The 11955-nt window shown below is 49.4% G+C and overlaps 1 protein-coding gene across 2 annotated transcripts; it reads right to left on the bottom strand.

Moving 5' to 3' along the window:
- On the bottom strand, positions 1-6212 carry SET (SET nuclear proto-oncogene). 2 transcript variants are annotated; one of them, XM_077850931.1, is made up of 8 exons: positions 5771-6212; positions 4165-4222; positions 3328-3470; positions 2877-2980; positions 2661-2774; positions 1907-2077; positions 1466-1612; positions 1-890 (listed from the first exon to the last, which is right to left on the bottom strand). In XM_077850931.1, the coding sequence occupies exons 1-8, from the start codon at positions 5841-5843 to the stop codon at positions 867-869; spliced, it is 834 nt and encodes a 277-aa protein (XP_077707057.1). In that variant the 5' UTR covers positions 5844-6212; the 3' UTR covers positions 1-866. The 2 variants fall into 2 exon arrangements, with proteins under 2 accessions (XP_077707057.1, XP_077707056.1); XM_077850930.1 differs by lacking the exon at positions 5771-6212 and adding an exon at positions 4971-5139.
- Between the last annotated feature and the right edge of the window lie 5743 nt (positions 6213-11955).

Here is an 11955-nt window from a genome sequence, read left to right as displayed (position 1 = left end):
TCCTTTGTGTACACATTTAGTTTTATTGTAACAAAGCAACTTGTACACTTTTAACGTTTAAAACTGAGCATCTTTCCTTTCCAGTGAAACAAAAAGAAAATTTAAAAATAAACAGGAACAAAATTACAATAGAGAATGTCAATTCCAAATAAGATCCTACAGGTTCTGCTGATTCTCCCATCGAGTGGCAGGGCTCAAGTCATCATTAGGAGAGTTTTATTTTAAAAGTGTCATCTTAAACTGCAAGGATGTCCGTTAAACATCACAATTAAACATGCCAAAGGAGAAGCCATGTTGTCAAAATGCCCACTTAACCCACCCAAACATCTCAAACCCACCCTTTGCTGACCTTCTATAACCCCATTTTTTTAAGTTTTTTTTCTTTTTTTAAACAAGAGAAAGTAGACAGGTACATGTTGGTAAATGCTAACTGTCCATATTCACATAGAGACACAGTGTAATCTCTGAGCCCAATATACAGAGAAAGGAGGAAAAAAGCTAGAATTCTATGCACTACTACACAGGGGCCTAGCACCCTCCAGCTTCCAGCAGAGCTAAGGGAGCAGAAGGTTTTTCTTTTTTCCCACAGAGCACGGTGGTGTTGATTCCATAAAGTTTTTGTTGAGACAGGAAGGAATAAAAATGAATTTGGAACAGAAAGGGGTAGAGATTCTTTTCCCGCTGTATTCTGCTCAAAGTATTTCCCCCCAAAATAAGTTGAGAACAATGGTATAAAGGGAGAGAAAAGAGACTTCAAAAAACAGGGCGAATGAGCACAAGAGGAGGGGGGGAAAAAAAGAGACGCAACTTGCTCCCAGGGACTGGAGAAAATTAAAAAAGGAAGGTTGGAATCCATCAGTGTTCCATTAGTCATCTTCTCCTTCATCCTCCTGTAAGAAAAAAAAAGTGGGCAGTCAATCTTCAGGGTTAAATCGAAGTCATTCCTCAACATTCACACAAACACAGACCTCCAGAGAACATACTGCCACATTACAGGGACATATATTACAAATCTATAAATCAGTATGGATCAAATCTCAACTGAAAGACACAGTGACATGGTCTCAGATAAATTAGTTACCTTTCAGCACTCACCAAATTCACAGACCTTTCACACCAAATACAAACCAAAAAACCAACCTATCCCAATCTATGAGAAATTTCATGTTTGTCCAAAACACACAAATCTGCTATTTAGATTTCTCAGAATTTGACCAGCTACACTGTCCATATCACCCTCATTAATTACTGGCCAGGGAATGACAAGATAGAGTACTAACCACAAAATCAGAAGTAATTATATTTAAATCATGGATACAAGAAGTTTACTAAAGTCCTCTTCAATTGTGGACAACAAAATAGCTTATCTCCGTTGATCAGTTCTATTACACAATAAATGTAACCCACAAAATAACAAAATTCTTTTGAGATGATCTCTTTTGGACTTAACCAAATTTTTTTTTACCTCTCCTTCCTCCCCCTCATCATCATCTTCATCTTCTTCACCTTCATCCTCATCTCCTTCTTCATCAATATCTTCCAATCCTTCTTCTTCTTCATCATCATCATCATCTTCTTCTCCTTCTCCTTCTTCATCATCCATATCAGGAACCTTAAAAACAAAACAAAACTTACCTTAGGAACTCATTTTCAAACAAAGGAGACAAGTACAACCTTGAATAAAAAGTACACTCTCAGGCAGCCCCGGTGGCTCAGCATTTAGCACCGCCTTCAGCCCAGGGCCTGATCCTGGAGACCCGGGATCGGGTTCCGCATTGGGCTCCCTGCATGGAGCCTGCTTCTCCCTCTGCCTGTGTCTCTGCCTTTCTCCCTCTGTGTGTCTCTCATGAATAAATAAATAAAATCTCAAAAAAAAAAAAAAAAAAAAAGCACACTCTCAACTTACCAAGTAGTACTGTAACGGATTTGGCCAAATATCATCTTTGATGACCTCTCCTAACTCATCTGCACCTGCATCAGAATGGTCAGTAAACCAGGTGAAGAAGCTCTCTGGTTCCTCGTGCTGTCTCTTCCTGCTGGCTTTATTCTGCGTTTGACTTGAACGTTTCGTCAAATCCTAAATGAAGACAGAACTTTTGACATAGGTTCTCCATAATACCTAGATTCCCTGTAACTTAAGATCTTAACCCAAAAACAGGGTGGAGTAACATTAATATGTTAGCTACGCTTGTTATCTAAAACAAGTTATAAAGGTAAGCAAAAGTTAAATCCTCGAATTCTAGGTCTTCAAAGACTTGTCAAAATTGTACAAGTTTTTCCTGAAAAAATATCATGTGAATTTGGCTTTTTTTTTTTTTTTACAAAATTAGTTCCACTTTGACAACCACCACCATAATGCAGTATAATAAGTTAAAATGGGTTTACCACTTAAATGAAGACATAAATGCAGTTTGGAAAGTAGCAAGTCATTTGAAAACCTCAGTCCCCAATATGAAAATCAAAAAAAATTTAGCCTTAAAGCCTTGCACTAATTTTTGATAGCTCCATGCATTGTATTTGGCATAAACACACTAGATTTTCATACATTTTAAGGATCTGTATTGAACATATAGATTACCAAAGCAGCGAGTATTGGTAAGTGGTTCAACTACACCAAAAATACACAAAATGATACCTTCACCCAACAATTCCTCAAATACCTTTCCAGATTTCCATTTGATTTCAGTGGACTTTGACGATGGATCACCACTCTCATTCAGATGAAATTCTTTGGAGAGAACTTTATTTTCGAAGTAAGGGTTTTCATCAAAATACTATAATAAAAGATTGAAGAACTAGAAATCAATACAAACAGCTCTTCCAACCAAGCTCCAATTCATTTCCACAGTGGCAAACAAGGAGTTACTGATACTTACAAAATCTATTCTGTAACCTGATTTAATATCTTCAAATTCTGTCACTTCGACTCTTGTCAAATAATGCAGCGCCTCTTCATCCTCCTCCCCAAGCAGTGCAGACACTAGACCAGCAAATTATAGGTCAAATGAGTATCACAAACAAAGATTAACAAACAATTCAGAGTGATGCCTTTAAAAACTTTTCCAAATTTAGTGAACATCTTTGATTTCATAAATCCATTAAGTGCGAACCAGATGGCTCAGTGTCAGAGCTGTCACTATCTTTTAACCAAGAAATCAAAGAGAATCCCAACTTAGAATAGTCTCTTCTAAAATAAAACATTAAATGAAAGCCTCCTTTCTCTGATTGTTTTAATTTCTGCACGTAACCAATATGTTGGACTAAGTCCTCGAGCCAAGTCCCTCCACTCTCTCCCATATCCTGGAATAATGCTCTGCCACAACATACCTTGTGGATGGTTGACAAATGTTGTTACCCAAAAATTGGGGATTTTGGCGATCAATTCCGACCTCTTCTGAAAAAATGGTTGGCGGAGTTTGTTATATTTCTGTTCTACTTTCAAAATCTCCTCACTGGCTTGTTCATTAAGTCTGAAGCAAATGAAAAACCATGTTGACAATGATGGTATTTGACAAATAAAAAAATTGCCAAAAACCCAAAATATTTACTTATTAGCTACAGCAGAGTACAAAGTACTTATTTATAATAACCAAACCCCCTAGATTTTTGTCGTTTGAGACTCAAGTCAAAACTCGGATGGCAAAAAACAAACAAAAAAACTTGGATGGCAACTTGATCTGCTTCACCAATAGACACCCTCAATAACTTACAGTTCTTAAAGTGCCCAAACTGAGTCTTTTGGTAACATTGTATATTTACCGCACCAACTCTTATCACCAGGCTAACTCCAATTGTTTCAACCTCAAGCAGATTAAGCTTACAAAAGAAAAAAAGTTGCTAATAAAGTAACAAAGTTATAACTCAAGTGGAAGCAACAGTAATGCCATAATGCTAAACTATCAGAAGTCCAGGCACTGCAATTCAGACAACTTGTAGCCTTTGAGAGCAAACCCAAGCTTTACAAGGTCGAGGTACCTTCTTCAAAGTTTTTAGTAAACATAAAAGTATTTCACAGAAAAATAACACTGAACTTTCAAAATATTTCCAACTAGGTTATAATCATCTCCACTTAGCCAGTGGATACAGATTTGACCATAGTTTCAATTACTACCAGACTGTAAGCTACATCTTAAAGTCTCCAAAGTAAACCACAAAAAACTTTACCTGTCTATTTCATTTTGTACTTCATCAATATGTTCAATTGCTTCTTGCTGTTCTTTTTCTGCAAGAAAAAGGTGTATAGGACTCAATACTAGTTAGAATATAAAATCAGTTTTCCTGACATTAACAGGGTGTGTGATGTGACGTACCAATAAAGCAGTTATTAAAAAAGAAACTGCCTACTACAAGGCAAGCTCTCCACGTGTTCATGCCTGTAGTTGACACATTACCTTTTAATTAAAAGACTTTTCACAGGTCATGCAATCTGCTAGGCTACTCAAAATATTTGCAGCACTTTTTGAAGAGTTCCCTTATGAGAAGAAGACCAGTAGTAAAGTTTCTATCACGAAAGATTAAGGAATAAGCCTTATTCAAAAATTCTTACTATTATTTGTCACCTTACACACCTGTAAGAGAGTGATGCCAGCTGTTAACTCCAGTACGGACACTAACCCAAGACCATAACAAAAACGAGAACACCACTTAGTCTCAGGAGTAGGATCACTTATTACGCAAAGTTGAAAATACTGCTCAGCATCACATACAATTAAGACATCAGACATGCCTGACAGGTAGGGCCCTCGGATCCGCCGACCATCCTAAACATAGGACCTTACCATCTCAGAATAAGAACCCTAATGATTCTACCCTGACCTTTCTCTCCCCTCCAACCCAATTTCAGGCGGGCTTATCTCGGATGCGGCCCCACACGATTCTGGAGCACGCTTACAGGAAGCAAGCATGAAGTCTGAAAACTATGAACCACAGAAGGCAGAGCAGGAAAAGGGGGTGTGCGATGGAAGAGGTACCCTTTTGTCCGGTGAAGACTGCAGAACCTACAAAGCTAAGTGGGCGTGAAGGGGCCCGATCGCGCGGCTCATTTCCGGTAACCATCCCGGGTTTTGCAGCCCCCCTGCCGGGGAAGCCTTTACGGCCAAGGCTGGGAGGCTTGCGGAGAGCCATTGTAAAGCCCCTCCGCCGCGCCGGCCGCCGCGCCAGGCTTCACAGCGCTCTGCCGCGACGGGGTGGCCACCCCACGTGGGAAGTGTGCCCGGGGCCGGGCAGAGCATCCTCCCGGGCCGCCCGGGCCCAGTGCGAGGCCGGCCGCGTGCTTCCCCGCGCCCCCACCCCGCCCCAGCTCCAGGCGGAGGGCCGCGCCGGGGCCGGCCTGCGGGTGCGGGTGCGGGGGCGCCGCCCGCAGGCCGGGCGCGAAGGGGGAGCCGCGCGGAGGCCCGGCCGCGGGGCCGCGTCCGGCCGCACCATGTGGCGGCGGCGGCGGCTGATGGGAGCGAGGCATCATGGCGGAGCACAATAAAGAGAGGCTTCTCGGGAGGGAGGGAGGGGGAGGAGAGCGAGGGAGGGGGGAGAGGAAGGGGGGGTCTCCTCCGCCCGCGCCGAACAGGCCGCAGCGCCCCCGCCTCGCAGCGCCGTCCGCCGCCGCGGCGCCACCCCGGCCCCGGCCCCGCGCGCACAAAAAAGGGCGCCGAGGCGCGCGCCGGCCCGTCCGCCCAGCGCCCCCCGCGCGCCCCGGGCCCCGCCGGCGGCCTGCGGGCCGGGCGGGCGGCGAAGATGGCGGCGCGGGCTGGCCCCCGCCTCGCCTGCTCCTCACCTGAGGTCTCGTCGGCCCCGTCGTGGTTGGAGTTGAGCTCCTTTTTACTGACTTTGGCCGCCGGCGCCGACATGGTGCTGCTCCGCGGTCGGGGGGGGAGCGGGGAGGGGGAGAGAAGGGAAGGCGAAGGGGGCGGGCAGCGGCTTCCCCTCACGCCACACGCGCGGGCGCTCGCTCGGTCCGGCCGCCTCCTCCCGGCGCTCGCTCGCTCGCTCGCTCTCCCTCCCCCCGGCTCGCGCGCGCTGCCCTCGCGGCCTGACGACGAGGGAGGGGCTGGGGCGGCGTGCCGGGCCCCGGCCCGGGCTCCTGCTTACGGAGGGGAGGCGGCGGCGGCGGGCAGGCGGCTCGGCTCCCTCACTCACGCTCCGCGGTCCAGCTCGCTGCTCGCTCTCCCCGAGCCGCCTCCTCCTCCACCTCCTCCTCACGGCGAGGGGCGGGCGGCAGGGCGCAGGCGCGCCAGGCCCCGCGCGCACGCCCCGCCCCCGGCCGGAGAGGCTCGCGCCGCCCCGCCATTGGCTGGAGCGCCGGGACGAGGGGGCGGAGCCGCGGCGAGGAGACACAGGGCCCGGCCGAGAGGCGGGAGGAAGGAACGCCGCGACGTACGGGGCCGGCCCCCCGCGCCGCGCTCCCCTCCCCCGCTCTCCCCTGCTCCGGCCCGACCCGGGACATGGATTTGCGCGCTACGGGCGCTCGGCGGCCCGAGGGGCGGGGCCTCGCCGAGCTGCGCGCAGGCCCCCGGCGGCGCGGGCGCGGGCGCGGGCGCGGGCGCGTCACGTGGTGGCGGAGCGGCTTCCTTCTCCGCGGGGTGGCTCGGCGCGCGGGGGAGTGGGGTGTTCCAGCCCCCCCCGGGGTGCAGGCCTGGTTGTCGCCTCGCTTCGCAGCGGGGCCCAGAAATACCCCCGCCCTGGGGTCGCTGCCCTCGGGTGCCCCACTGGCTGGGGCATCCCTCCTCGTGGGTGGAGGAAGCCGGCACCTCCATCCGATTTTCCGATGGGGAAGCTGCCCTTCGGACTCACTCAGGCTTGTTTGCAAACCCTGAAGCTGTCCAGTCCACTTACAAGGCCTTTCCCTGGCTTCCAGTCCAAACCCCGCCCAGACGGCTGTGTGCACTTGGGCAAGTCACCTTCCCTCTTTGTATCTATCTCTGTCGTGAAATTCTACAATTCGAGAAAAGGCTGACAAAGGGGAACATTGTATGAGTGGTGACTTTTAGGCAGAGCCGCCCCGAATTGTGGAGGATTGGAAGCCTTCTGAAGGCAGGGAGATGCCGCACTCACCCGCGGGTCTTGTTTGCCCAACTCGGTGCCTAACGCCTGCGAGAAACAGCACCGAGGGCTAAGCGCCCGCGCCAGCCCCAGCCATGGAAGTAGATCTCGCTGAGACCCGCAACTACCCGACCGCACAGGCGGTGTTACATTCGGTTCACCACGTCAGAGTCAGGACCTACAAGACCTGCTTTAGAAGCCAAGTCTCGAACCGCCAAGTAAAGTCAAGGCGTTTCTGATTAAATAATCTTTTCCAGGTAATGCAAATGCACCACTGTTGGGATCCCTGGGTGGCGCAGCGGTTTAGCCCCTGCCTTTGGCCCAGGGCGCGATCCTGGAGACCCGGGATCGAATCCCACTCGGGCTCCCGGTGCATGGAGCCTGCTTCTCCCTCTGCCTGTGTCTCTGCCTCTCTCTTTCTCTCTCTCTCTCTGTGTGACTATCATAAGTAAAAATTAAAAAAAAAAAAAATGCACCACTGTTCTTTCTACTCTCCATTCCAGAGCCCCAGCAGGTGGACCACAAAAAGCCTGGAATCTCTCCGCGGGCCTCCGTAAGAGAAGTTGGGGTTGGATTATTTGCTTTCTAGCACTCACATTTTACTATCAGCTCTTAAAGCTCAAGCAGTATCTTTAATGCTCAAGACAGTCCATTGGTAGGTGATCGATAATGATAAATGTTAAATAAATGGTATACAGTCCATGGGTAGAGAGAATACAAATGTCTTCTTGGGACTCTTCCCCCAAACCCAGAAATCCATCTAATCCTTTCCCTCCAAAGCTTATTCTCAGTTGAGCCCAGCTCAATCCCACACCCGTCTCAGTTGGGACAGGCTTTTAAAAGGAAGAATTAGGGCAGCCCGGGTGGCTCAACGGTTGGTTTAGCACTGCCTTCAGCCCAGGGCGTGATCCTGGAGACCCGGGATGGGTCCCACAACAGGCTCCCTGCATGGAGCCTGCTTCTCCCTCTGCCGGTGTCTCTGTGCCTCTGTCTCTCATGAATAAATAAAATCTTTAAAATAAAAGGAAGAATTATTAGCATCAGTGATAAGCAGGTAAATGTTTGACAACTATCTCCCAGGAGAGAACACACACACACACACACACACACACACACCAAAACCCCTTATTTGTAGCATTTGCAGATTTCAGTGGTGTATAAATACTCTCCCCGTGGCCAATTTCCCGCCACCACTGTGATGTCACCGAACGGCGCTGAATTAAAACACCAGGCTCTAGCACACTGCTGAAGCATGCACTGTGGGCCACAGACTGTGATAAAGTACATGTGATTTCTCACTTAATCCTCACAAAATACAAGGTAGGTATTAATATCCTCATCTCACAGCTAAATCCAACTTTTTTGATGTGAGTGGCAGAATCACAAATTCTACACCATGCTAGTGGATAACAAGACCCCTTCCCTAAGACCGTTTTTCCAGTTTTTGACATGACATTTGATATGAGGATTCAGTATACACCCAGACACAAAATAATACTTACCCCTACAAAGTGTGATGTGCCTCTTAATTTTCTACTCTATTTGATTTTCTTTAAATGCAGGTCTCACTCCACTAAACTGATTTTGTGACCCATTAATAGGATGAAAACAGTCTGAAAAACATGGTGTGGAGGACTGCTGTTTTCACACAAAGCCTGCTTATAGGCTGTGAGTATCAGTGACCCAGAGCATCTCGAAAGTACCTGTGTTTCCCACTCATCCACAGGGGCTCCAGGTCTCCTTCTCAACTTCCCAGCCCTTAGAGCCATCCTGCTCCTCTTCCTGACCTTTCCACCACAGTTTTCAAGATGAATGCAGGGAGCACACACTAGGAAGTGGAAGAGAAAGAGAAAGCAAAAGGGCAAGAGTTTCAGTAAACAAGGGAGTGGCATGGACACACCAAGAGATAATTCACCCATGGTGAATTAGTCACTGTGGTCTCCCCGTCTTTAACTCAAGGAGCTCTGCATTCCCTCCTTGGCCTCTCACCTCCCTCCAGGAATTCCTCCCTCTCTTCTCCTCAGCTTCCTTTGGAAGAAGAGAGCCATGCAGCTTAAAGATTGGAGGAGAGATGCAAGCATTCCCTACAACACAGCAGTATCCCAAGATGACCAGGAAATCTTGGCTAGGATGGCCTTCAAAACCTACCCCCCTCCGACGTCTCTGAGCCTCTTTTTTCTGATCTGTGAAATGGGATTATCCACAGCTTCTGTTTTGAGAGCTGATGTATATAGAAGTGCTTAGCATCATGCCTGGCTGACTGGTGCCGGGGGAGTGGCACGAGCTGTCATTTGGATTTAGATGGACCACCCTGGAAAAGTTTCTAATCCCTCCTGGTCCCGATGATTCTCCCAAGGATTTAAACAGAAGGCGGCAAGGAGGATTCATCCACATTTTACTGCTCACAGTGGGAAGAAATTTGCTCTCTATCAAGAGCATTATGAGCTGCTCAATGTCTCGAGTGTGTCATATCTATTTAAGCCATACAGCAAGACTAACAAATGGGTTCTGTTGAGCCCATCTTACAGAATAAGGAAGCACAAGTCATGTCACTTGTCCAAGAAGATCACACAGTCAACCAGAGCCAGGTTTTTTGTTTGTTTGTTTGTTTTTAGGATTTTATTTATTTATTCATGAGAGAGGCAGAGACACAGGCAGATGGAGAAGCAGGCTCCATGCAGGGAGCCCAACGTGGGACTTGATCCTGGATCTCCAGGATCAGGCCCTGGGCTGAAGGCGGCGCTAAACCGCTGACCCACAGGGGCTGCCCTAGAGCCAGGTTTTGAACCCTAGCTACCCAGCTTTACCACATGGCATCAGATCTTTTGCATCTCACTTGGAAGGGGATGGCCTGGGATCCATTCAAGTCAAACTTGCCACGTCACCCAGCAGACCCACAGGAGTGCTAGATGTGGACTCCTCATCCAGTGCTCCTTCCACAAGCGTGGCTGGATCTCAGCCATGTCAGCAAATTAGGAAGATTTATGGGCTCTGAGGCGCTCCGCTCTGCACTTAGGCAGCCTGCTGTCACATTTTCCTAAGGCAATGCTTTCCTGTCTTCTACTTATCTAGACCCAACTCCCTCGAAGGCATCACTGTATCCCCATTCCATCGGAGGGGCCTAATCATGCAAACAAACCAAACCACCTTGTGACTGTGTCTGGAAAACACAGCCCTCACCTCTAAGTTAACAGTTCACACAGGGGAAGGGGCAGATGTGAAACAGACGATTACAGTGCGATGAGGTTAAGGGCTGGGCTGGGGGCACTCCGGGCACCATACGGGCAGAAGGGAGTTCCTAATGCCCGGCAGCTGTGGCTCGAAGGAGAACGCCTGCCAGAAGTGACTTATCAGCAGAAGGCAGCAGAAGGAGAGGAGCGCAGGTAAGGAGACAAGAGTGACCCAGGCAGAGGCAAAGTGGGCTTCCCGGCCCTGAGGTGAGGGAGGGGAGAGCAGTGAAAGGTGCCAGAGGGAGCAGGGACCTGGAGAGGTGGGCAAGGGCCAGGTGGACGGCCGGGCAGTCTCTCAGTCGATACCTCGAGGGCAATGGGGAGGGAAGGAAGGGTTTTAAGCTGGAGTCATGTGATTGGCTTTGCTCGGGCTGGAAAGGGGGTGGGGGGGGAGGAAGCTGGAAGCAAGAGGAGTGGCAGTAATCCGGCCAGAGTTGTGGGCAGGCAGCAGCCACAGGAAGGAAGTGGATGGATAGGAGAGATCCTGAGGAGGTAGAACCATCAGGACTTGGGGATTTGTCTGGATGAGGAGAGGTGAAAGAGAAGAAAAGGGTCAGGCATCGCCCAGCCTCACACTGGCTGGTGACACTACTCACCAAGACAAGGAACCCAGGAGTGAGTTTGGGGGCTGGGAGACAACCCAGTTTAGGTGTTGGGTTGCGGGCAGGGATGAGCTCCCATGTGCTCCAGGTCTCTCAATTTCTCACTTCTAGTTTTTTCTTTACATCAGCCTAATCCACTCTTCCACCTTGTGCTGAAACCCTTCAGGGTATTTGGGGTCATATCTCCAAAGGCATTTGGCGGGAAAAAATCCCTTAATTCTCCAATAAAGTGTACCGCAGGAACATACCTCCCTTCGGCAAGTGCTGAGAGGTCGACGTCTCCTCCGGCTTGGGGGCCGGAGGCAGCCTCGGTTTCTTCGTTTGAGGTGCGAGCGAAGACTGGCGCTTGGGGGTCATGCTGTGAGGAAACCACGAAAGCGGGAGAGGGGCACGTCAGGAAGAAGCTCCGACTACTGGAGCTGCCCCAGGTGGCAGAGGTTTAAATCTAGGGAGCCGTGGCCGGGACGGGATATTTACATGACAGTGGGACACCCAACCCATCCCCTCCTCCAGCCCCATCCCTCTCTCCCACCCTCCAATCAAGATCAGCTTCTTTTAGTTGCTCTCGGCAGTTCCCTACAGGGCATTCTCTGCACGGGGTGGGCAGGAGGAGGTATTTCCTGAGGGAGAAGTTCTGTCCTCTCTAGGGCCCTCTCGGTAGTGACTGGAAACACCAGCTGTCTTTCCTAAATCCTCCAGATAGGCTGACTTGCCACCATTGGGAATTTCTCCACCAACCCCCTCCCCCTTTTCTTCTTTTCTTCGGCCTCTAGATTTAAACACACCGTTGCCTCACCTCCACCTGGAACGTTCTTCAGGGCCAGTTACCCTCACCCCCTTCTCCATGTTGGGCTAACTCCCAAACTTCTGTTCCTCTCTTGGAGACATAAATTAACATTGAAATACAGGATTACCAATCCAGAGTTGCAAAGGAAGAGGGAAAAACAGGAGGTAGCCGCCCACCCCCCTTTTAAAGATTTTATTTATTCATTCATGAGAGACGTAGAGAGAGGCAGGAACATAGGCAAAGGGAGAAGCAGCCTCCTTGCAGGGAGCCCGATGTGGGTGGGACTCTATCCCAGGACCCT

Source organism: Canis aureus, chromosome 16 (assembly GCF_053574225.1).
Source record: "Canis aureus isolate CA01 chromosome 16, VMU_Caureus_v.1.0, whole genome shotgun sequence".
NCBI classification, from domain to species: Eukaryota; Metazoa; Chordata; class Mammalia; order Carnivora; family Canidae; genus Canis; species Canis aureus.
Note: the sequence above shows the minus strand (reverse complement) of the source record. Positions and strands in the feature narration are given on the sequence as shown.